At 55.4% G+C, this 25,810-nt stretch overlaps 2 protein-coding genes across 2 annotated transcripts; both read left to right on the forward strand.

Annotated features, from left to right (window-relative positions):
• Positions 1-637: 637 nt before the first annotated feature.
• LOC147602438 (uncharacterized) lies at positions 638-2,081 on the forward strand. The gene is given in 3 exon segments (XM_086739900.1): positions 638-742; positions 875-1,334; positions 1,336-2,081. Coding segments are annotated over 3 exon segments (1,311 nt in total).
• Positions 2,082-13,076: 10,995 nt separating this feature from the next.
• LOC147602439 (uncharacterized) lies at positions 13,077-15,585 on the forward strand. The gene is given in 4 exon segments (XM_086739851.1): positions 13,077-13,187; positions 13,315-13,545; positions 13,681-13,921; positions 13,923-15,585. Coding segments are annotated over 4 exon segments (1,629 nt in total). The 5' UTR covers positions 13,077-13,082; the 3' UTR covers positions 14,975-15,585.
• Positions 15,586-25,810: the final 10,225 nt, after the last annotated feature.

Here is a 25,810-nt window from a genome sequence, read left to right on the forward strand (position 1 = left end):
GGGGAGAGAAGGGACCCCGCGGTCCCACACCTCTCTGCTGGCCCCCCAGGCGCAGCCCCAGCGACGCTGGCTGGTGCTGGTGCCAGTGCCGCAGCCCTCCCCGGGGCAGCCAGGCCCCGGGACCCCCCAGCCCCAGGCAGGAGAGGGAGGCCGCGTGCTCCGAGGTTTATTTCCCGTTGGGGGAAGAGCGGCTGGAAAGCTGCCCGGCGGAAAGGGACCTGGGGGTGCTGGCAGACAGCTGGCTGAACGGGAGCCGTGGCCAAGAAGCCAGCACGGGATTCCATCAGCTGCCGTCGCTCATTCCCACAGCGATGTCCCAGCTCCTCCCGAGCCCCGCGCATCCTGCGCTGCCAGCCCGGGAAGGGTGCGGGGCCCCCACGGTTTCGCAGCGCGGGGCTCTGCCTGCCCCGTGTTGTCACCGAGGGGAACGTGAGCCCTGTGGTGTCACAGTGCGGGGCGTGTCAGCCTGCCGCCCCGGAACAGGGGCACGGACGCCCCGCGGGAGCAGACAGCGGGCGGTGGGCACGGCGGTGGGACGTCGCCTCGGCAGACAGCAACCTCAGGCTCTGCCGCAGCAGCACTGTTGGGGGTCCCGCCAGCGGGGGGGGACGCAGGCGGTCACTGGGGAGCCGGGGCCATGGGGTTCTCCAGCATCCCCAGTGCGGCTGAGCTGCTCGCGCTCCTGGTGCTGGTGCTGCAGCTCAGCCTGATCGTTGCCGTGCTGCAGCCCAGGCGGGTGCGGGTAGGTGGCGGCTGCACCGCTGTGCGCTGTGGTGCGGGACGGCGTGGGGTGGGGTGGGGTGGGGCGGGTGGGGGGCTGCGGGGTGGGGCCGGGAGCTGCTCCCGTCTCACCCAGGTCCTGGGGCTCCTGCAGCGCTGGTGGAAGCAGCTGAAGCAGTGGAGGAAAGCGAAGAGAGCCCGGTCGAAGGAGCAGAGCGGTGAGCGGCCCTGGCACCGAGCGCCCCGCAAACGGCCGGCGCCCCACGGCAGCGCTGAGCTGGGGCTGTGCCGGGGGCTGGCGGCCGCTCACTGCGTGTCCTCTCTCGGCAGCTTCTTCCAGGGCGAGTGCCGGAGTGGAGATCCCCACGCTGACCCGGGAAATGTGGTGAGTGCTGGGGCAGGCCCCCAGACCCTCGCCGTGTGCCCTGCCCCTGCCCGCCGGCCGCGGAGGGGCTGCTGCCGTGGGTCCCGCCGGAGGGGCAGGGGTGCAGCGGGGTCTCTTCCCTCTCCGCCCCTGCAGGCTCCAAAGACAGATGTCAAACATGGAGCGCGTGTCCCCGCGGGCCCCGCTGGCTTCCATGGAGTCCCTGGGCTCCCTGTCGCGGAGGAGCTCGATTTCCATGGGCTCCGTCTACTCCTTCCCCGAGCCCTGGCACGGCGCGATGCCGGAGCTGGCAGCACTCAGCTCCTCGGGACCCCCCCGGTCGCCCAAAACTGTCGAGGCGCCGTGGGAGGAGCGTGGGCCAGCCCTCGGGCAGGACCCTCCGCTGGCGGAGCCAGAGCACGAGCGGGTCCCTGCGGATGCGGAGGACGCGGAGCTGCCCCTCAGCAGCCACCCACCCATGAGCACGACCACGAGGCAGCTGCTGCGCAACTTCGTCAACGCCGTATATTACGCCGAGGCAGTGGCCAAGCAGCACCGCCAGCTGCTGCAGGGGAAGCTGGGGCAGTGGCGGGAGCCGGGGGGAGGCTGCAGGGAGGCCTGCGGCAGGACCCTCCCCGAGGAGCCCTCCCTGCCCTCCACCAGCCTGGATGCGGAGGTGCGCACGGCTTCAGGGGGAGACGAGGGCACCACCAGAGACACGGCAACGGAGAGGAGCAGCCCCGCGGCAGGGAAGAGGAGCAGCCCCGTGGAGCCAGAAAGGAGCAGGTCCGCGGGCCCGGGCTGCAGCAGCCCCACGAATTCGGACAGGAGCAGCCCCACGGAGCTGGAGAGGAGCAGCCCCAGGGACCAAAGGAGCAGCAGCCCCGCGGGGCGTGACCGGGCGGCCCCGGGCCTGTGCAAGGCGGGACGGTGCCTGCGGGAGGGCTGCACCTGGCTGTGGGGCTGGATGAAGGCGCTGTGGACCTCCTGCTTCTAGCCCCCTCGCGTTCCCTCGGCAAGGCCCCGGGGCAGCAGCGCTGCAGCCAGCAGAGCAACCAGCTCCCCTGCTGCTGAGCGGCCGTGGGGCTGGGCAAGGCCGTGGGGCACCCCCTCAGCAGGAACCGGATGGAGCTGCAGAAGCGCAAAGCGCTGCCCCTGGGGAGGAAGGAGCCCAGGCTGGGGCCACGCGGCTGGAAAGCAGCTCGGCAGAGAAGGTCCTGACGGGCAGCGTGTCGACCACCAGCAAAGGCGGCCAAGGGTGTCCCGGGCTGCAGCAGGAGGATGGGGAGAGAACTGGGAGAAAGGAAAACTCGTGGCTTGAGCTGAAGACGGTGTACCAGCACAGCAAAGGGAAATGGCAGTAACAACAACATCGAGGATACCAAAATAAACCAAGTGACCACTGCACGGTGCCTCACCGCCCGCTGTCCCGGTGACCGACACAGCCCGTCCCGAGCAGCGGCCACGGAAACGACACGGAGCAGCAAGCAGAGGGGCGAGAGGGAGCCAGCAAGGGAGAGAGCGCGATGCCAGCGAGCGAGGCAGGGCTGCTCCCCCCTCCCACTTATCTCTGAGCGCGACGCCGACGGCACGGAACACACTCTGTGGCCGGTTCGGGTCAGCTCTTCTGTCTGTCTCTCTCGCAGCTGCCTGCGGCTGCCCGTTAGCGAGACCTGGGAAGCCGGCCGGTGTCCTTGGGCTCATTCGCAACCACTCCTGTCATCAGCGTGCTTACCAACACTCCTCACATCCGAGACCCAAAACACACCGGCTACCGAGAGGAACACGAACTCCGTCCCTGCCCAAACCAGGGCAGTACCCTGCCCTTCTTCCATGCCATCTACGCCACGCCTACACGCAGATCTCCTTCCCTCCACCTCTGGGCCACCCCTCCAAGGTCTGTTGAGTTCATTTAGCCCAGGACTTTGGGCTCCCTCTGCCGTAGCAGCCCTCCAGAACAGTCCTTAGTGCCTGTTTTCACCTAAAATCAGATCTCCTTGAGGTACACATCGGACCTCCCCACGCTCCCGCGTCACGCACCAAGTACTCCCAGGTCCCTGAGCAAAAGCCATCCCACACACGGGGCTCCCCTTGCCCAAGGTAGGTGCCAACAGATTGACGCGCAGCAGCTGACAATTTCTGTGCACGGGACCCGTGTAAGAAAATCGATGTTAAGCAATACTCGGGCGGCTGGGATAGCAGGACTGAAAGTGTCTGAGTGAGATGCAGAATTGCCTGCGAAGCGAGCACGGAGTCCTTCTAATCGCAATTCCGTTTCTCCGCGATGTGACCAGCCGGTGAAGGGACGAAGGGAAAGGGTTCCGGGTGAAAGGTGTCCCGCAGAAATACAGGAAATAAGTCCGGACGGGAAAGGGGAGAGTGACGAAAGAGTCGACCAAAGTAGTCCTCTCCGAGCATACCTCCCGACAGTCCTTTGGGAAGGATGCTCGGGGGCAGGAGGGAATATCCTGCACCCGGGAATGCTTAGGCACTGGGGGCAGGAATATCCTGCACAATCCATCAAATGCTCAGGGAAGGGTTCCAAAGTTTCCTGTGGTAAGACCTAATTGGGATCAGAATAATAGCGAAGGTAAAAACAATATGTCAGACTATAGAAAATTAGTAATTAAAGGAATAGAGGAAGCTGTGTTGGAAGGACAGAATTTTGAAAAGGCTTTTGAAAATAAACAACAGAAAGATGAGTCACCCACAGCCTCGTTACAGAGACTTAGAAGGAACATGCAACAGTATTCGGGAATTGATCCTGAAACTAATGCCGGTCAGGAATTGTTAAATTTTGTTACTAAAGCCTGGCCAGATACATGGAAAAAGTTAGAAAAGCTGGAGGATGGGCACGGTAGCGGTTTGAATGATTTGTTGCGGGAGGCACAGCAAGTGTAGGTTAGAAGAGACGATGAAAAACAAAAAGCTAAGACCCGATTGATGGTGGCAACTGTAGAACAAATAATAAAGCGGCAAACAGGGGAAGGGGGAGGAAGAGGGAGACCCGTAACCAGTGGGAGGGGGATGGAACGTGGAAGGGGGAGAGGTAGTTCTTACACTCCCCAGGAGAAAGGAAGCGGTTCCATCCAATGGCAAACTGGTCCTAAAAAGTGTTTCTACTGTGGAAAAGAAGGACATTTCAAAAGGGAATGTCCGATGAGCCAGAAGGAAGCTAAAGTCTTCCAGGTGATGGAATCAGGAGATTATTCCCAAAGCTAGGGGTGTCAGGGGCTCTCTCTCCTGGGGTCTAGGTATCACGGAGAGCCCTTGATAAAATTAAAATCGGGACCCCAGGAGGAGGGATTTGTATTCATGGCAGATTCTGGAGCAGAGAAATCAAGTACAGTCAAAATTCCGCGAGGGTGTGAAAAGGGAACACAGACCACTGAGGTAATTGGGGGTAAAAGGGGAAGGATTTCCTGTCCCCGTGATTGAACAGGTAATAATTCAAGGGAATAATAGGGAAGTTGTAGCAGACTTAGTACTGATACCAGAGGCTGGAATAAATTTACTAGGACGAGACTTGCAAATTCACTTGGGGGTGGGGGTGGTCCCCGAGGAAAATCAATGATGGTAAAGTTACTTGAGTTAACAACAGAAGATGAAAGGGAAATAAACTCGATGGTATGGGTAGCGGATGGAAGCAGAGGGGGATTGGAAATATCTCCCGTAAAAATTAAATTAAAGGAAGGGAGCCAACGGGTTTGCGTAAAACAATATCCTATCTCTTTGGAAGGGAGGAAAGGGTTACAACCAGTGATTGAGGGGCTTCTTAAAGATGGGCTTCTAGAACCATGTATGTCCCCCTATAACAGTCCCATTCTGCCTGTACAGAAAGCGGATGGGAGTTCTAGGTTGGTACAGGACCTAAGGGAATTGAACAAAATTGTCCAGGTGCGTCACCCAACAGTGCCTGGTCCCTACACCTTATTGAGCAAGGTCCCCCATAACCACAAATGGTTTAGTGTGGTGGATCTCAAGGATGCCTTTTGGACTTGCCCTCTGGCAAAAGTTAGTAGAGCTATGTTTGCTTTTGAATGGGAGGATCCCACAACAGGGAGAAAACCACAGTTCCAGTGGACCTCCTTACCACAGGGGTTTGCGGAGTCTCCAAATTTATTTGGACAGGCATTAGAACAAGTCCTTGAGGAGTTCAAATTGCCCCTTGAAATTAAATTACTCCAGTATGTTGATGATTTATTAATGTCAGGAGAGAAAGAGACAGAGGTTTGGGCTGCTACAATTCAGTTGTTAAACTTTCTGGGTAGAAAAGGACTAAGGGTCTCAAAGGCTAAATTGCATTTTGTGGAAAAGGAAGTAAAATATCTGGGACATTTAATAAGTGAAGGGAGAAGGAGAATAAACCCAGAACGTATTTCTGGTATTATTGCTATGCCACTTCCCAAAACTAAAAGAGAAATACGGAAGTTTCTAGGCCTGGTCGCTATTGCCGACTCTGGATCGAAAACTTCACTCAGCATGTTAAAGTCTTATATGAGCAGGAGAAAAAGGAAAGACCCGAGTGGTCTGAAGGGGGGCGGCAGCAATTTGAGGACCTTAAAAAGAAATTGATTCAGGCACCCGTCCCAGCCCTTCCCTCTTTAGAAAAGCCTTTTCATCTACACGTCCGTGTAGAAAATGGGATGGCTTACGGGGTACTGACTCAAGTATGGGGAGGCCGGAAGCAACCCATAGCCTATCTCTCAAAAATGTTAGATCCTGTCTCAAGGGGGCGGCCAACTTGCGTGCAAGCTGTAGCTGCCGGAGCCGTTCTGGTGGAGGAAAGCAGAAAATTGACTTTTGGAGGAGCTTTGATAGTGTCCACTCCACACACAGTCAGAACAATATTGAGTCAAAAATCGGGGAGATGGTTAACGGATTCAAGGATTCTGAAATATGAGGCTATTCTAATGGGAAGAGATGATTTAGCTTTAACCAGTGATACGAGTGTAAATCCCTCCCAGTTCCTATACGGGGAAACTGAGGAAGGAGTTCCAGAACACAGTTGTTTGGATATTATTGAATACCAGACTAAAGTCCGAGAAGATTTACATGAGGCCCCACTGTTTGAAGGAAAAAGATTTTTTGTAGATGGATCCTCTAAATACATTAATGGAAAACGTCGTAGTGGTTATGCAGCAGTGGACGGTGAACAAAATAGCACAGTAGAAAAGGGAAGGCTAGCTGATAGTTGGTCTGCCCAAACTTGTGAACTATATGCCTTAAAGCGAGCCCTAGAGTTGCTCAAAGACGAAAAAGCAACCATTTACACTGATTAATAATAGATCACCTCACCCACTGGGTAGAAGCCTTCCCTACTATAACCACCACAACCTCAAATGTTGAAAAGATTCTATCGGAACAAATCATCCCTAGATATGGTATAATAGAAAGAATAGACTCTGGCAGGGGAACTCATTTCACTTCAAAAATTCTACAAAGCGTGTGTCAGGCTCTAGGAATACAATGGGATTTTCATAGACCATGGCATCCTCAAAGTTCTGGGCGGATTGAGAGAATGCACGCCACCCTTAAAATGCATATCACTAAATTAACGGTTGAAACGAGGTTACCATGGACCAAACGTCTGCCTCTGGCACTGTTAGGAATTAGGACTGCTCCCAGAAAAGACTTGGGAGTATCTCCCTATGAAATGTGGTTTGGCTCACCTTATTTGGGAAAAGAGGAGGGGTTACCCATCCCTGAGATAAATGATCTCTATCTTAAAAATTATTTGTGTGCAGTATCTCTGTCTCTCATAGACTTAAGGAAACAAGGATCGTTGCCTCAAACAGCGCCCCTGGACTTCCCTATACACCAAGTAAGACCGGGAGATTGGGTACTGGTGAAGTCCTGGAGAGGTGATGCATTGACCCCAGCGTGGGAAGGTCCCTTCCAGGTGCTTCTGACCACAGAAACGGCGGTCAGAACAAAGGAAAGAGGGTGGACGCACATAACCAGAATCAAAGGACCAGTGGAAGCACCTTCCAAAGACTGGACTGTGACGCAGGGAAGCAACCCTCTTAAGGTGACATTTAAAAGGTAAAATCCAGAGAATTGCATATTCTACCCCAAGAACGACGGTGACCGGTCAGGGTCGTCAATAATAGGTAATTCAAGTAAAGAGGGCATAATTGGAGATACCAAAAATTGGGGGTCACAGTTGCTCTGTATAATCAATATAACCAATGTGATCCCATCGTTGGGCCAGAGGAACGGGAGACTAGATACACGACTTGGGTGTTGGTAGTAGAAAGTAGTGGAAGAATTTAAATACAAAACTCCACTACCTTCTGTGCACAGGGCAAGGAATTCCGCAGGCACAAAAGAGGGCGGATCGAGGGCAAGACTGGATCAGCCCCTATATTTGCCACTAGGAAGATACCTAAACCCTACTGTTGGCTGCAATGCAATAGGCATGGGAAGTGGAAATATATGCTGTACCAGACCTTGATCTAGTGTAATTTGGATCCTCTGCGTATGCCTGCATCTCTCAACAGCCTTGCCCTCCTGTACAGAATGTTCTCAAACAATCCGCTGGGGAAGAGAATCCGCTTACGGTTTTACACACCACACCTGCCTTTACTGGAAATGTTATGATGGCTTGCCCCAAGAGTGTAGTGAGTCAGGACAGATCTACTGGAAAGTTGAAAATAAAGGAACTGTCTATGGGAGTCATGGTGAACCAATATGCCCTAATGGAGAGCCACCGGTTTGTTTTACTAAAATGAGGCAACGGGGCATGTTGGATGGAGACGGATATCAGGATCAAGCCAAGGAGGTGTTGGTTCAGAAACCTGTCGGGGCCTTGGGGGCGAGGGGGGCACAGTGATGAGAAATCGGGAAAAGACTAGAAGCCAGGTATATGAGAAAACTAGAAAGAAGCAGCAGAAGCCATTAGGACTTCCCTTTACAGGGAAGAACCTGTTTGTGGATCTCACTGAAAGGACAGAGGGAGAATTGGAGGTTACCTACTGTTGGGCTTGTGGGGATCTTCTAATGAGTGAAGAATGGCCATGGAAAGGAATCAGTTCAGGTCCCCTCCAAATTCTTAAGTGGAATCACCCCGTTACTTCAGTGAAAGATAAACGACCTCTCGGATGGGTGTTAGCTTCAGAAACCATTGGTGAGGAAGGCATAAGACGAAACGGAGCTAAATTTAACAAAAGGGTAGGGGAAACGCCCTGTAAAAGAATTTTAGAGGTTGGGTCTACAAAGAATAAGTCCACAAAAAGGTAGTTGCCCAGAGAAGCCAGTGAATACTGGTCTTGGGAAAATTCAGGGGATTGTATTAATTCCAATTAAATGGGCTTGTTCAGTTGTTCGGGAGACAACCCATTTCAAGGAATAGCAGGACTATCAAAATTTTGGAGGAATCCAAAAGAAACTGCAAGAAATTGGACAGCACCGGATGGTCTATACTGGATTTGTGGGAAAAGGGCTTACTTTAAGTTACCTCTGGACTGGAAAGGAACCTGTACCATAGGGCTTATCCAACCGGGGCAGCTTCAGCATTAGAATTATTGAACACACAGCAAACCCAAACGAGGGCGGCAGTTTATCAAAACAGACTGGCCCTACACTACTGGCAGAAGAAGGAGGGGTGTGCGGAAAATTTAACATCTCTGCTGCTTAAAAATTGATGACAGTAGGCAGGCTGTGCTTGAGAGAACGCAAAATATTAGAAAACTCACTCATATACCAGTCCGAAAATGGAAACCGATGTTAGGCCGAGATTGGTAGGAAGGGTTAATGGGAATATTGTGGTGGAAAAAGGTGGGATTCTTGTTGTTATGTGCACTGGCTGGTTTAACGCTTCTCCCCTGTCTTACAGGACTCGTGACCAGTACAACAGAAGGAATGCAAATAACCAGTATGCCGACAAACCCCAAACTGGTAACAGCCGAAAAGTCACGGTGCTGAAGAGATCGGAAGCAAGAAGAACAAGACGAAAAACTGCAATCGATCTTACGTGATTTCATGCAAAAAGTATGGGCTTAAGCAAAAAAAAACAAACGGGGGGGGGGCTGTGAGAGAAGGGCATAAGGTTGTGCTTAAGGCCATGCTTTGTAACTGTGCAGATAATGTATTAGGGTTTGTTTAAAGTTGTAAAATGTATTTGGGAGGCTTGTTTGAGGTCTGGACACGTGTTTGGCAGGATTCCCTCTTGCCGTAGGGGTTTGCCGGGACTGAAGGTTTTACCCGCTGGACGGGGCCGCAAGGTTGCACGAAGGACGTCTGACAGCGGAGCGAGCAAGGGCGGGAAACCGCGCTGGGGGCTGGGGGCTGGGGGCTGATGGCCACGGGCACGGCAACAACTCCCGATAGGAGCGACCGCTCACATGCCGTTAGCCAATTAACACCCGCGCCACGGCGTGTGGAATGCGCTTAGCCAATCAGCACCTGCCGCGAGCGGGGTGGGTGACCAATGGAGTGTCGATTGTGAGCTCCAAACGAGGAGACGGGCAGAGCGGGGGGGCGGGACAGGTTATAAATACTGTAACTGTGAACTGGGGGGCGGGGCCTCTGCCGGGAGACGCGCTCCACGCAGCCGACTCGCCAATGGCGCTCTGCGCCGGGGCCTGTGTCCCCTGCAAGTCTTCAGGGTGAGTGGCTGTTTCTCGCAACTCTGTGCTGGCACAGCCCTGCCCGCGCCCTCTCCTCTGAGCAGCCCCTGCCCGGGAGCAGCCCCGCGGAGCCGCCACCGCTCCCGAGCGCGGCCCGGAGCTCCGCAGCCCCGCCGCAGCCTGCCCGGGCCCCGGCTGCCCGCGTCCTCGGCGGCGTGGGGCAGAGCAGCGGCGCGGCCATGCCCGCCCTCGTCCCCGGCCTGGCCCAAGATGGCGCCGGCCGCCCGGGGGAGGAGCGGGCGTTCCCGCCGGGCCCGGCCCCGCGCGCGCCCTTCCCGCCCCCCCCCGCGGCGCGGCCCGGGAGCGCGGGGGCGCGCCTCCCTCCCCCCCGCAAGAATGCGGGGAAGCCCGCGTTCGCCGTGTCCGCGGTGCGGGGCCCGACCCCGGCCGGCGGGGGGTGCGGAGGTACGGGGCGGGGGGCGCTGGCAGTGGCGGGGCGGGGGGTGCAGCCCTCCCGCACCCGAGCCCCCCGGCGCAGCCCCCCCGGGCCGCTGGGCGCTGCGGCTCCGCTCCGGACCCTCGCCCCGCGGCCGCGCTGGCCCTCAGGGGGTGGCGGGTCTGGCGTGGGGGTCCCCGCTGGGACGGCTCCCGGCCCAGGGGCGCAGCACGGGCCCGGGGTGGGTGCCTGCGGGGTCCGGGGGCTCGGCTCGGCCTTGGTTTGTGTTTGAGTTGGGCACAGCCGCCACCTCTGCACCGCGGCGGTTCTCCACCCGCGCGCGTTTGCTACCGCAATCCGGAATAAAACTCCCTCACAGCAAGGAGAAGTTCAGAAGCAGGCACTCCTTTATTGCAGCGCTGGGCGCACGGGGGATCGCTCCACCCAGCGTGCGCGCCTGTTCCATCAACAGCGCAGGTTAGACGCACACCTGTTATACATATTCACCAGATTTCCGAGAAATGTTATACAAAAACATTAACTTCCCGAGAAATCATTATAATAGTTCCCCACCCCCTTGTGCATGCTCAGGCTTTTGAGTTGAGGGCCTTCTGGTGGTCCTGGGGGTCGTCAGAACAACCCCTCCTCGAATTTGCTGGCTGAACTCCTTGAAATCTCCATTTTGTGGTCTTGAGCACAAGGTCGCGTTGTCCTTGAGTTTCTGTCTCCAAAATGCTGGCTCAGGGCCTATTTTTTACAGGTGGTGTTTGGGACCTGCCATGGTTCTACCACTCCTGCCAACTACCCGAGACGTGCCGGGCTAACGTCTAACAAACAAGGTATTACAATATCTCTGAGATTCCCGTTCCCTCTCCGGACAAATAGATTTCATATGAAATCTAACCCATGCGACTACAGTTAGCAAGAATCACCTCGTATTGGTATTTAATTTTCAACGTTTATGTCATGTAACATGTTTGCCTTTATTAAACGGCTGGTTAAAAATTTCACCCGCAGATCTGCCCGGGCCCCGGCGGTTCCGACCTGCGGGATCCAGCGGCGCTGGAGATGATTTACAGCGCCCCGGACAGCGCGGAGCTCCCCAAGATCCGGAAAAGTCCCGTGCACACGGCCCATGCGGCGCGAGTTTGTAGGGAGCGTCCCGTCGGGATAGGCCGAGTCATGGGCAGAACTGCGCTGGAGAGACGGAGAGGGAGCAAGGGCGGATGAAGTGGGTGGCCGCCTGCGGCAAGCCGAGGGAAATCTCTCTCCCTCCCTTGTCTGGGCCGTGGAGAAGCTGTCCCGGGAGTTCCAGCAAGGGAAAGAGGACGGGTCCTGCTCCCCACCCGGACGGAGCAGCATCTCCGCTACTGGGCGTGAGCGCTGCCCCGCTCAAGAGAGGCGGTGCGCGCGGCGGGGTGCGCTGGGGTTTGTCTGGCGTGACCAAGGAGAGGGCGTGAGGAAGCGGGATGGGAGTTGCGAGGAAAAACAACGGCAAAAGGGGCAAGAGGCGACTGGGGGCCACTCGCCCCTTCCCGAGCGGAGCCCCGCGTATTTATCATCGAAGGCGTCGAGGCGCAGATCCCTCCATCCCTGCCGGGCGCCATCTCGCCGCAGCCAGCGCCCAGAGGGGACGGGACAGGGGCTTCCCCGCTCCCCTGGGGCCCTCACCGTGGTCACCGGACGCTGGAGCGCATCTCGGGGGGCTGCGGCAGAGCCTGCCCCTGGCTGGGCAGGGCGGCAGACGCCGGTGACGTGAGGCCGAGGGACTGGGAGGGCTCGGGGAGCAGGGCCCTGCCAGCCAGCGCTGCCCGCGTCGGGGTATCGATGGGTCTCTGTCTGGATCTCGGTGTCTCTGGATCTCCAGATCACCTCTGGATCTCGGTATCTCTGGATCTCCAGATCACCTCTGGATCTCGGTATCTCTGGATCTCCAGATCATCTCTGGATCTCGGTACCTCTGGATCTCGGTACCTCTGGATCTCGGTACCTCTGGATCTCCAGATCATCTCTGGATCTCGGTATCTCTGGATCTCGGTGTCTCTGGATCTTCAGATCATCTCTGGATCTCGGTACCTCTGGATCTCCAGATCATCTCTGGATCTCGGTACCTCTGGATCTCCAGATCATCTCTGGATCTCGGTATCTCTGGATCTCCAGATCACCTCTGGATCTCGGTATCTCTGGATCTCGGTATCTCTGGATCTCGGTATCTCTGGATCTCGGTGTCTCTGGATCTCCAGATCATCTCTGGATCGATCTCCAGATCACCTCGCGATCTCTGCGTGCATCCACGTCCACAGAGGGCAGGGCTCTGCCCAGCCTTCCCTCCGCTGCGGAGCTCCGCGTGGGGCTGTGAGGGGAGAGAAGGGACCCCGCGGTCCCACACCTCTCTGCTGGCCCCCCAGGCGCAGCCCCAGCGACGCTGGCTGGTGCTGGTGCCAGTGCCGCAGCCCTCCCCGGGGCAGCCAGGCCCCGGGACCCCCCAGCCCCAGGCAGGAGAGGGAGGCCGCGTGCTCCGAGGTTTATTTCCCGTTGGGGGAAGAGCGGCTGGAAAGCTGCCCGGCGGAAAGGGACCTGGGGGTGCTGGCAGACAGCCGGCTGAACGGGAGCCGTGGCCAAGAAGCCAGCACGGGATTCCATCAGCTGCCGTCGCTCATTCCCACAGCGATGTCCCAGCTCCTCCCGAGCCCCGCGCATCCTGCGCTGCCAGCCCGGGAAGGGTGCGGGGCCCCCACGGTTTCGCAGCGCGGGGCTCTGCCTGCCCCGTGTTGTCACCGAGGGGAACGTGAGCCCTGTGGTGTCACAGTGCGGGGCGTGTCAGCCTGCCGCCCCGGAACAGGGGCACGGACGCCCCGCGGGAGCAGACAGCGGGCGGTGGGCACGGCGGTCGGACGTCGTCTCGGCAGACAGCAACCTCAGGCTCTGCCGCAGCAGCACTGTTGGGGGTCCCGCCAGTGGGGACCCAGGCGGTCACTGGGGAGCCGGGGCCATGGGGTTCTCCAGCATCCCCAGCGCGGCTGAGCTGCTCGCGCTCCTGGTGCTGGTGCTGCAGCTCAGCCTGATCGTTGCCGTGCTGCAGCCCAGGCGGGTGCGGGTAGGTGGCGGCTGCACCGCTGTGCGCTGTGGTGCGGGACGGCGTGGGGTGGGGTGGGGCGGGTGGGGGGCTGCGGGGTGGGGCCGGGAGCTGCTCCCGTCTCACCCAAGTCCTGGGGCTCCTGCAGCGCTGGTGGAAGCAGCTGAAGCAGTGGAGGAAAGCGAAGAGAGCCCTGTCGAAGGAGCAGAGCGGTGAGCGGCCCTGGCACCGAGCGCCCCGCAAACGGCCGGCGCCCCACGGCAGCGCTGAGCTGGGGCTGTGCCGGGGGGTGGCGGCCGCTCACTGCGTGTCCTCTCTCGGCAGCTTCTTCCAGGGCGAGTGCCGGAGTGAAGATCCCCACGCTGACCCGGGAAATGTGGTGAGTGCTGGGGCAGGCCCCCAGACCCTCACCGCGTGCCCTGCCCCTGCCCGCCGGCCGCGGAGGGGCTGCTGCCGTGGGTCCCGCCGGAGGGGCAGGGGTGCAGCGGGGTCTCTTCCCTCTCCGCCCCTGCAGGCTCCAAAGACAGATGTCAAACATCGATTGCATGTCCCCATGGGCCTCACCAGCCTCCATGCAGTCCCTGGGCTCCCTGTCGGGGAGCAGCTCGATTTCCATGGGCTCCGTCTACTCCTTCCCCGAGCCCTGGCACGGCGCGATGCCGGAGCTGGCAGCACTCAACTCCTCGGGACCCCCCCGGTTGCCCAAAACTGTCGAGGCACCGTCAGAGGAGCGTGGACCAGCCCTCGGGCAGCCCTGCTCGCCAGCCAAGAAGAGAGCACTGCCCTCAGGTGCCGGCGGAACGGCAGGGATGTGGAGGCGCCTCTTCCGTTTCCTCCCCTTCACGGCCAGAGCGGAGGCGTTGAGCAGAAAGCGCCTGTCCCCGCAGGCCTCACTGGCTTCCATGGAGTCCTTGGGTTCCCTGTTGGTGAACAGCTCCTCTTCCGCAGGCTCCCTGTCGGGGAGCAGCTCAATTTTCGTGGGCTCCCTCTCGGAGAACAGCTCCTCTTCCACGGGCTCCCTGTCGGGGAGGAGCTCGATTTCCAGGGGCTCCGTCTACTCCTTCCCTGAGCCCTGGCACGGCGCGATGCCGGAGCTGGCAGCACTCAGCTCCTCGGGACCCCCCCGGTCGCCCAAAGCTCTCGAGGCGCCGTGGGAGGAGCGTGGGCCAGCCCTCGGGCAGGACCCTCCGCTGGCGGAGCCAGAGCACGAGCGGGTCCCTGCGGATGCGGAGGACGCGGAGCTGCCCCTCAGCAGCCACCCACCCATGAGCACGACCACGAGGCAGCTGCTGCGCAACTTCGTCAACGCCGTAAAGTACGCCGAGGCAGTGGCCAAGCAGCACCGGCAGCTGCTGCAGGGGAAGCTGGGGCAGTGGCGGGAGCTGGGGGGAGGCTGCAGGGAGGCCTGCGGCAGGACCCTCCCCGAGGAGCCCTCCCTGCCCTCCACCAGCCTGGATGCGGAGGTGCGCACGGCTGCAGGGGGAGACGAGGGCACCGCCAGAGACACGGCAACGGCGAGGAGCAGCCGCACGGAGCTGGGCAGGAGCAGCCCCACGCAGCTGGGCAGGAGCAGCCCGACGAAGCTGGGCAGGAGCAGCCCCGCGGCAGGGAAGAGGAGCAGCCCTGTGGAGCCAGAAAGGAGCAGGTCCATGGGCCCGGGCTGGAGCAGCCCCACGAATTCGGACAGGAGCACCCCCATGGGGCGTGACTGGGTGACCCCAGGCCTGTGCAAGGCGGGACGGTGCCTGCGGGAGGGCTGCACCTGGCTGTGGGGCTGGATGAAGGCGCTGTGGACCTCCTGCTTCTAGCCCCCTCGCGTTCCCTCGGCAAGGCCCCGGGGCAGCAGCGCTGCAGCCAGCAGAGCAACCAGCTCCCCTGCTGCTGAGCGGCCGTGGGGCTGGGCAAGGCCGTGGGGCACCCCCTCAGCAGGAACCGGATGGAGCTGCAGAAGCGCAAAGCGCTGCCCCTGGGGAGGAAGGAGCCCAGGCTGGGGCCACGCGGCTGGAAAGCAGCTCGGCAGAGAAGGTCCTGACGGGCAGCGTGTCGACCACCAGCAAAGGCGGCCAAGGGTGTCCCGGGCTGCAGCAGGAGGATGGGGAGAGAACTGGGAAGAATGATACAGGGAATTAACGGTCTGCGAAATATTGCTTCATTTAGGAGACTGCTAGACAATGCCTAGCAATCCTGTTTGCCTTGAAACTCACTGAAGCTTCTCAGGGACTGGTACTTGTCAAGAAACTGGTATTTGTCAAGGACTGATATGTCTAGCAAAGGAGGGAATGTTAGTTCCACCACAAATTCGGTCAGAAGTCGGGAAACTGCTGAAATCCCCAAGTGAAAGGAGAGCATGGGTGAATGACTGAAGTTCATCTCGAGGAAGATCAGACCCCTGAAGAAGTGAATGACCACCAGAGACAGATCTGAAATGCTAACACAAGTGGTTTTTTAATAACCCCGCCTCGCTTATGCACATGTATGTCTGAATTGTGCAATCCTATGGATATGTGTACCTGCACCGGATAAATTTTGGGTAAAATGTGCTGTCAGTGTGCGTGCTTTTGGAGGAGCGATTCCTCACACACCCTGTGCCGAATAAACATGCCTGCTTTAGAACTCTCCGAGTTTTAGGGTTTGATCTGCGCGTCAATTTGGCGACCCAGGTGGGACCCTCTCTGCTCGACCGCAGGACCGGCTGAGAGTGGGACATCTTTGGTGCGCCCCGAGCCCTCCTCGGAAGAACTCCCTCCCTCGCCCGATCAGTGCGGGAGTAGACAAGGGCCTTCAGCGAACCAGGGATGTCGGAGAGGGGATACCTGTAAGTCGTGAGGAGACGTCCTACGCCAGGAAAAGGAGCTGTTGCTCGCCCCTGGGTAGTCCAGACCGGGCGGACTTTGCGGGAATCCCTCAGGGCACTACGTGGGTCATTGTGGCGACTTTGCGGCAGTACGTGGGTCCCTGTAGTGATGTGAGTGCTTCTCACTGGAGTGTGGGAGCCCTGTGTGGGATAGCTATCGTTCGTTTGTTGTAACCCGTGGGACCTGGAATTGATATCATTGCGGCTGTAATTGATTTATGATGGTCGTTACAGGCTGTCTACTTAAGAAGTTTGGTGTGTCCGGTACCGCGGGCTGTGGGATGAGTGTTTTAGTGTATTGTTCATGTTTTATGCTGCTGTCTGAAGTAAGCTGGGTGAGTGAGTGAGACGCAGTCTGACTGCGGAGCGAGTGTGGAGTCCTGATCCGCAGTTCCGTGTTCTCCATGAGGAGAGCGGCTGGAGACGGACGAAGCGTATGATAGACTTTATGATAGACTTCGAGACCATGTTAGTCAAACCGATTGTTAACCCCTTATTGTCCTGTACACGTGCATAAGGATTTGTCATGCAACCCAATATATGCTTTTGAATGCTTTGGCTGTAAACAGAACACTGAGGTACGGTTTGGGGACTATTTTTATGTGGTGAATGTCAAGGGAACTGGCCTGACCGGGATAGAATCAGGCGTTCAGACAAGCTTGGTGGAAACTTACAAGGTGTAAGGAATCAGTAAGAACGCCACTGGTATGTGGGAGGAAGCGTAGAGCGGAGTAGTGCTGGGTTTATTTGGTGTGGAGCACGGACGTGTGCCATCACTGTTGCTTGATTGTTCACACTAAGTGTCATAAGTACATTATTTTTTAACGGGAAACAGGAATCTCAGTAATCGTCTTGGCAGGAATCTCGGTAATTGTCTTGAAGTCTTGAATTGCGGTGCATTTGCTGTGGGGCGAGCACGCCCTTGTGTCTTTGGGCTGGCTAAGGTGTTATTGTTGTCAGTTTAATCAGGCTGTATTCTTTGGCTGAGGAATCAGCAGAGTGTTATGGGAGGCAAACAAAGCGGCGGAGTAGTGAAAAGGAGCCCTCTGGGCTGCGTTTCAGCTCCCTGGAAGGAGATCGGGGAGCCGCAGGGGGAAGTGTGAACAACAAGACTTTAATAAAATATTGCAATCCATGGTGGTCTTTGTATAAATTAGATGATGACACTGAACGGAACACTGAATTATAATACCTTGTTGCAACTGATGTCGCTTTTGAGGAGAGAAGGGAAATGGGATGAGGTCTTGTATGCGGACATGTTTTTCATCCTCTGAATTCATCCCGAGTATCAAATGGACTGTGGATTAGCACCCCCACGGGAGCCAATGGTGATGGCTTTGGAAAGGGAAAATAAGAAAGAGGGAAAAGGAAAGCGAGGTACAAAGTTGGGAAAAATAAGGGGTCCTGGGATAGGAGACCTGCCGGAGCATTATAAATCACCAGTAGGAGCACAACATGGAGGAAATGAAGGTTCCGATTTGGAAAACCCTCCAGATAGTCCAGTATCCTCTCGCACCCAAAGAAAGAAAGAACAGGTAGTGGTACAGGCACCCTTCAGGGAGGGGTGGGGCCAGGCGGAGGCCCTGTTTTAATAAAGGTCCCCTTTTCCTCATTTGATCGTGAAACATGGAAAGCAGTAGCAAAAACCTACAGGAGTGATTCTGTAGGGGTCACTAAACATTTCCAGTTTCTAATAAAACAACATAATCCCGACTGGAATGGTATCCAATTGCTACTGGAACACATGACAGAAACGGCCCAGGACTTAGCTAGTGACCAAATTAAGAACACGGGAGAGGACATGAAAGATCACTTCCCCTTACAAGACCCACACTGGGACCCTAATAGAAGTGCCCACATGGAATTACTGAATAAATACAGGCATTGGGTTGCAAGAGGAATGGAATGGGCCATCCCGAAAACAATTAACTGCTCAGCCTTATATGCCGTTCGACAGGGCCCGAAGGAAACCCCCTCAGAATTCTTGGACAAGTTACGAGACGCTGTGAGGCGACACACTGCTCTGCACCCAGGGTCGGAACAGGAGTACAGCAGTCAGTGTCGCTGTTTGTAGGACAGGCAGCAAGTGATGTTCGGAGGAAGCTGCAGAAATTAAGACCGACAGAGAGCAGAAATTTGGAGACTGTTAGATGAAGCTTGGAGAGTGTTTAGCAATAGAGGAGAGGAGGATCGGAGGAAGGATAAAAGGATGCTGGTAGTGGTGCTACAGGAGAGTCGGGGATCTAGAGGTGTGGGACCCAGGAGACCTTTGGAAAGGGACCAGTGTGCGTGGTGTAAACAAGGGGGACATTGGAAAAGTCAATGTCCAAAGAGAAAAGGGAGAGGAAGGATACAGGCCCACGTCAAAGAAGATTGACGGGGACCTGGGGAATCCACCCTAGCAGATCCACCGGTTATATTGAAGCTAGGGAAACAACAACAGAATATAGAATTTCTAGTTGATACCAGGGCAACATTTTGGGTTTTAAACCAAGCTTTAACACCTATGGTTGACGACTTTGTAAGGTTACGGGGAGCTACTGGCCAAAGTGAGAAGGCGTACTTTTTGCAACCTCTTAAATTTAAATTGGGAAAACAATTGGGAATACACAAATTCTTATATATTCCTAACTCACCAAAACCCCTATTAGGGCGAGACCTATTGGAACAGCTAAACGCGGAAATAAAATTTGAAAAAGGAAAAGTGGAACTCCGAGTGGGAGATGAGCAGCTAATTGAACTTTTGAGTCTGGCCCTCATAGATACGGATACTCCTGTTAACTCAGTAATACCTGAGGAAGTCCAGAACCAAGTATATCCGGGGGTATGGGCCTCAGAAATACCAGGAAAAGCAAAAAATGTCTCCCCAGTAGTAGTCAGACTCAAACCAGGGGCGCGGCCTGTAAGAATCAGGCAATAGCCCCTCGGGACAGAGGATAGGGAAGGAATCCGACCCATAACCAGCCGGTTTATCAACCATGGGCTGTACACAGAGCGTGAGTTGGAGCACGCCCGTTCCACCGGTCAGAAAGTCGGGTGGTAGTTACAGAGCATGTCGTAGTTCAGCCCCGATCGGACCAGACTACGCAGTCTCTCTCTCACTCCCCCCACCTTCCGAGAGAACAGGGGGAGAAAATATAAGGAAAAACGGCTCGAGGTTTGAGATAAGGACAGGGAGAAATCCTTAAAGTTACCGTCACGGGCAAAACAGGCTCAACTTGGGGAAAACTATTCATTTATTACTACAAACAGCAGGAGAATGAGACAGAGAACAAGATAACCTCCCCCCACCCCTCCCTCTTCCCAAGCTTAACATTATCTCTACCACCTTCCCCTCCTGAGCGGCACAGGGGGGAAGAGGGAATGGGGGTTGCAGTCAGTTCATCATACGTTGTTTCACGCCGCTTCTTCATGGTCAGGGGAAGAACTCCTCACATTCCTCCCCTGCTCCGTTGTGGGGTCCCACCCGTACACCACAGTCCTTCGTGGAACTGCTCCAGCGTGGGTCATCTCTTCCACGGAGTTCAGTCTCTCCAGAACAGCTGTCCCAGCGGGCCCTCCACGGGCCACAGCCTCCTTCAGGCATCCACCTCCCCCGGTACGGGGTCCTTCACGGGCTCCAAGTGGATCTCTGCCCCTCCGTGGACCTCCATGGGCTGCAGGGGGACAACCTGCTCCACCATGGTCGTCACCACAGGCTGCAGGGGAATCTTGGCCAGGAGCCGCATTACTCCTCCCCCTCCTCCTTCACTGACCTTGGCGTCTGCAGCCGTTCCTCACAACAGGCTGGCAGACGCCTCTCAGGATCCTTTTTACATCTTATTCACTTCTCATCTCCTCTCCACTTCTTGCAGCCGGGCTGGACTGAGTCGGGCCCAGTCGGCTGCCTGGCGAGAGGCCAGAGGGTGAGGCCTGCAAGGCCCATGAGGCCTGCGCCTCCCCCTCTGCGCCTCTGTCCCCGCTCAGCTTCTTCACATCTTCTCTTCTCTCTTTTTTTTTCTGTTTTCCCATTCTTAAATACGTTATCGCAGAGGCGTTATCACGAGACATTCTGCTACCAATCGGCTCGGCCTTGGCCAGCAGTGGGTCCGCCCTAGGCCTGGCCAAGTCCCCTGAACAAAGGGGAGCGACTTCTAGCAGTTTCCTACAGAAGCTAACACCTTAGCCCCCCCCTACTAAACAAAACCATGACAGAGCAGTACAAGACCTCAGAGCTATTAATGAAATTGTTGAAGATCTGCATCCTGTCGTAGCAAACCTGTACACATTATTAGCTCAATTGGCACTGGGATTGGCCTGGTTTACCATACTGGACCTGAAAGACGCCTTCTTTTGCCTGCCCTTGAGCCCAGAGAACCAGTTGCTTTTTGCATTTGAATGGGAAATCGCCGATTCTGGAAGAAGGACACAACTGACATGGACTGTGTTACCACGGTGGTTTAAGAACAGCCCCACTCTTTTCGGAAACCAATTAGCTAAAGACTTGGAGCGGTGGGAGCGACCACATGGAAATGGAATAATGTAGATGACCTATTGATAGCCACTGAGACAAAAGAACTGTGAATAACAGGGACAGTCAGTCTGCTAAATTCCCTTGGACTTCACGGCTATTGAGACTGTCCACAGAAAGCGCGGGTGGCTCAGCGGCAGGTGACTCACCTCGGATTCGAGATAACTGCTGGACAAAGGGCCCTAGGAACAGCAAGAAAGGAGGCCATCTGTCCGACTCCTCGGCCACAGGCAGCTAAAGAACTCCGCACGTTCTTAGGAATGATGGGATGGTGTCACCTATGGATATATAACTATGGACTCTTGGTAAGGCCACTCTGTGAACGGTTGAAATCTAATCCAAAGGACCTCACCTGGCATGGAGAGGCAGAAAAAGCATTCCAGCAACCGGAAAGGAAAGTAATGGATGCCCCTGCCTTGGGGTTACCAGATACTACTAAGCCATTCTGGCTGTCCTCTCACGAGAAGCAGGGAATAGCCCTGGGAATCCTAGCCCAAAACTTGGGGCCATACAGAAGGGCAGTGGCATACTTCTCCAAACAACCTGATGAAGTAAGTAAAGGTTGGCCTAGCTGCCCAAGGGCGATAGCAGCATTGGTGTTAAACATCCAAGAAGCACGTAAATTGGCACTAGGCCAAAAGATGACGGTGTTGATATCTCATACTGTATCCACAGGAGTAGAGATAAAAGGGGGCACTGGCTCTCCCCACAAAGGTTCCTTAAACACCAGGCCGTTCTGGTGGAACAGGGTGGTGTGGAAATGGTGGTTACTAACATCGTCAACCCAGCATCTTTCCTCAGCGGAACCACAGGAAAACCGCTGTCGCATGACTGCCTGGAAACGATTGAAGCAGTCTATTCGAGCTGACCGGACCTGAAAGAGGAGCCGCTGGAAGATGCTGAAGACTCTTGGTACACAGATGGAAGCAGCTTTGTTCGACAAGGCGTCCGCAAAGCAGGGTGTGCGGTAACCACTATGGATCAGGTAACAGAATCTGCAGCCCTTGCCCCAAATACTGCGACACAAAAGGCAGAAATAATAGCTTTAGCCCGAGCGTTGGAACTAGCTAAAGTCAAGCAGATTTATGTCTGGACGGACTCCAAATACACTTTTGGGGTAGTCCATGCCCATGGGGCGATACGGAAAGAAAGGGGACTCCTGTCCACCCAAGGGAAACATATAAAACATGCTGAAGAAATTCTCAGGCTCCTGGAAGCAGTGCAGCTACCCGAAAAAGTGGCTGTCATGCATTGCAAGGCTCATCGGAAAGGAAACACCGCGCAGGAATGGGACAATGCTATGGATCGGAAGCCAGAAGAGCGGCTGAGAGGGGCGAATTGGAGGTGCGGTCTTTGGTCCCAGATGGTAAAATACAAACTGATTGTGGACCCAGGTATTCCAAAGAGGATCGAAAATCAGTTGAAGATTTAGGTGCAGAAATAGAGAAGGGTGGGTGGGCAAAGACTCCGCGAGGCAGAATAATAATTCCATTTGCATTATTGTGGGCCGTGGTTATGGCAGAACACAGAAAATCCCACTGGGGAGCTGAAGCATTGTGTAAGTACTTGAGTCAGCGTACGGCTGCCCGGAGCCTCTACACCACCGTTACACGGGTGACACAGCACTGTGAACCATGTTTGCAGAACCCAAAGCCCGACTCAGACAAATGGGGAAAGGAAACCATCAAGGGCAGCTGTGGCCAATTGATTTCTCAGAACTCCCAAGAAAAGGGGGGTGGCGATATCCGCTGGTCCTGACGGACACCTTTTCAGGCTGGCCAGAAGGATTCCCCTGCCAAACCAATAAAGCCAGGGAGGTAACTAAAGCACTGCTACAAGAAATTGTACCAAGATTCGGGATTCCTGCAACAATCTCCTCAGATAGAGGACCACATTTTATTGCAAAAATTGTCCAACAAGTTGGTAAGCTCTTAGGAATAGATTGGCAGTTACATACCTCATACAGGCCACGAGCAAGTGGTCAAGTGGAAAAGATGAATCACTTAATTAAGTTACAGATTGTAAAACTAGGGCAGGAGGCCGGATTATCTTGGCCCCAATCTTTACCTTTGGCACTCCTAAGGATCTGAATGAAGCCCAGAACTGAAGAAGGGTTGAGTCCTTCTGAAATATTGTATGGGAGGCCCTATATCATACAGGCAGGAATATCAACTCAGAGTGGAGATGAAACGTTATCTGATTATGTGATAAGTTTGCAGAAACAACTTCAAGAGGTAGAGAAACTGGTCTTAGGAACCAGAGCCCGAGGTCTTGATAGGCCGGTGCATGATGTTAAACCTGGCGATTATGTGTGTGTTAAGTCCTTTGCAGACTCACCTTTGGAACCAAAGTGGGAAGGCCCATTCCAGGTGCTGCTGACATCCCATACAGCGATCAAGATTAAAGAACAGATCTCATGGGTGCATCGCACCAGAGAGAAGAAAGCTCCTAAGCCACGATGGGAATCTTCGGGATCTGTGGGACCATTAAAGCTTCGCATCCAAAAACGATGACGTGCGTTCTCATGACTCTGCTGAACTGTAACTTAGTGAGTGCTTGGGAATGGCCTTGGACAAGTGCTCATTTTGGGTATACAGGAAGTGAGGGAAAAGATCTGAAAGGGATGAATTTGGCAACTGTTGTAGTGTATAATGACAACATGACACTGCAGCCAGCTGGAGAAGAAAGCATAGGTTCAGTCTATACCTGGATGGTTGAAGAAGGAAAGGAGGCTCAGATAGGTTGTAGACTCCTCAATGTCAGTAATCCACCTCCTCTCTTAACTCAGATTACGGTCAGGAACTCCCGCAGCTGGGAACTGGGATTCGAGGTAGGTGAAATGGCATGCAGAGGAAAGCAGATTTGTTGGTATCCCTTCAGTGTAACTCAAACAGTGTCTATTGTATGTTTGGGGGCAACTCAAAAGGAGAAGCAAGCTTTATCTTTCAGATTTCGGTTAGAGACACCGAAAAGGACCACTGCTCCTCCTACTTACACTGCTTTGACTCAGGCTACTGAAGCAAGTTCTGCAGAGCCCCAGCAGTTGGAACTATGCGTGTATCCAACAGGGCCATGTGCAATTAAATATGTCGGCCAACAACAGGTAACAGTTAATCCAACGTGGTCTCCTCTTAAACAAGTTGAACTACCGGTGCAGAACAATATCTCCACTGTTCAACCGGCCTGCACACCATTTCTGAAATGACATGGGTATATGAGAGAACCCAGGTGAGAACAAAGAGAGATTTGACTGGTGCACTGGGAACAGGACCGGAGTTGTGAACAGTATAGATCCTGAGATAATAAAGAGCAAACTCGCCACGGCTACCGGTGACTTGAACAAAATGCAAAACCCTTTAAGATCTTCTCCCCTCACTTCAGGAAACAGCCAACGGCTTATGGCAAATGCATGACCACAATGGGAAGAGCTTAGCGAAAAGGATGGGATGTGTTTGTTTGAGGACTCGCTGTGATCCTGTACGAGTTGATGACCTAATAGTGGACACGAGTAACCATTCAAATATTTGCATCTGTAATTTGTTAGTCTCACAGGATGTGATTTTAATTATACTGCTCCTGCCATCACCTATCAGTTGATACGCCCTACTCATTAATTGATTCAAGATTGGCAGCCCACCCCTATTGGAATGACTCTTGCTCTGGTGAGGGAACTTCTGCATCCTGAGAATTTAGAGAGACTGATAAAGCAAGTCCAGGAAAGTGGCTGAAATACTTTAATTACCATCCAACACGATGCAGAAAGAATACACCAAATAATGGAACGAGTGAAGTCAGACAGAGAGCACTGTCGATTTCCAGATCATCTCTGGATCTCGGTGTCTCTGGATCTCCAGATCATCTCTGGATCTCGGTACCTCTGGATCTCCAGATCATCTCTGGATCTCGCTACCTCTGGATCTCCAGATCATCTCTGGATCGATCTCCAGATCACCTCAGGATCTCTGCGTGCATCCACGTCCACAGAGGGCAGGGCTCTGCCCAGCCTTCCCTCCGCTGCGGAGCTCTGCGTGGGGCTGTGAGGGGAGAGAAGGGTCCCTGCGGGTCCCACACCTCTCTGCTGGCCCCCCAGGCGCAGCCCCAGCGACGCTGGCTGGTGCTGGTGCCTGTGTCATAGTTTGGCCCCGATCGGGACCAGACTACGCAGTCACTTGCTCACTCCCCCCACCCTCCCAGAGAACAGGGAGAGATTATATAAGGAAAACGGCTCGAGGTTTGAGATAAGGACGGGGAGAAATCCTTAAAGTTACCGTCACGGGCAAAACAGACTCGACTTGGGGAAAACTATTCATTTATTTCTAAAATTAGCAGGAGAATGAGACAGGGAACAAGATAACCTCCCCCCACCCCTCCCTCTTCCCGGGCTTAACATTATCTCTACTACCTTCCCCTCCCGAGCGGCACAGGGGGAAGAGGGAATGGGGGTCACGGTCAGTTCATTACGTGTTGTTTCATGCTGCTGCTTCATCATCAGGAGAACTCCTCCTCGCATTCCTCCCCTGCTCCAGCGTGGGGTCCCTCCCACGGGCCACAGTCCTTTGTGGAACTGCTCCGGCGTGGGTCATCTCTTCCACGGGGTGCAGTCCCTCTAGAACAGCTGTCCCAGCGGGGCCTCCACGGGCCACAGCCTCCTTCAGGCCTCCACCTGCTCCGGCGTGGGGTCCTCCATGGGCTGCAGGTGGATCTCTGCCCCTCCGTGGACCTCCATGGGCTGCAGGGGGACAACCTGCTCCTCCGGGGGCCTCCACGGGCTGCAGGGGGACAACCTGCTCCTCCAGGGGCCTCCACGGGCTGCAGGGGGACAACCTGCTCCTCCAGGGGCCTCCACGGGCTGCAGGGGAATTCTGGGCAGGAGCTGCATTCCTGCTCCCCCTCCTTCTGCACTGACCTTGGCGTCTGCAGCCGTTCCTCTCACAAGAAATCCTTCACAGCAGGCTGGCAGCCGCCTCTCAGGGTCTCTTCACATCTCATCTCCTCTCCACTTCTCCGCCCGGCGGGAGGCCAGAGGGTGAGGGCTGCAAGGCCCGCAAGGCCTGCGCCTCCCCCTCTCTGCCCCCTTCTCAGCTGCTTCACATCTTCGCTCCCTTTTTTTTCTTTTTTTTTTTTTTTTTTTCTGTTTTCCCCTTCTTAAATACGTTATCGCAGAGGCGTTATCAGGGAACATTCTGCTACCAATCGGCTCGGCCTTGGCCAGCAGCGGGTCTGCCCCAGGCCCGGCTGAGTCCACTGAACAAAGGGGAGCGACTTCTAGCAGTTTCCTAC

This window comes from Chlamydotis macqueenii, chromosome 1 (assembly GCF_036417535.1).
Source record: "Chlamydotis macqueenii isolate bChlMac1 chromosome 1, bChlMac1.mat, whole genome shotgun sequence".
In the NCBI taxonomy this organism is placed as follows: Eukaryota; Metazoa; Chordata; class Aves; order Otidiformes; family Otididae; genus Chlamydotis; species Chlamydotis macqueenii.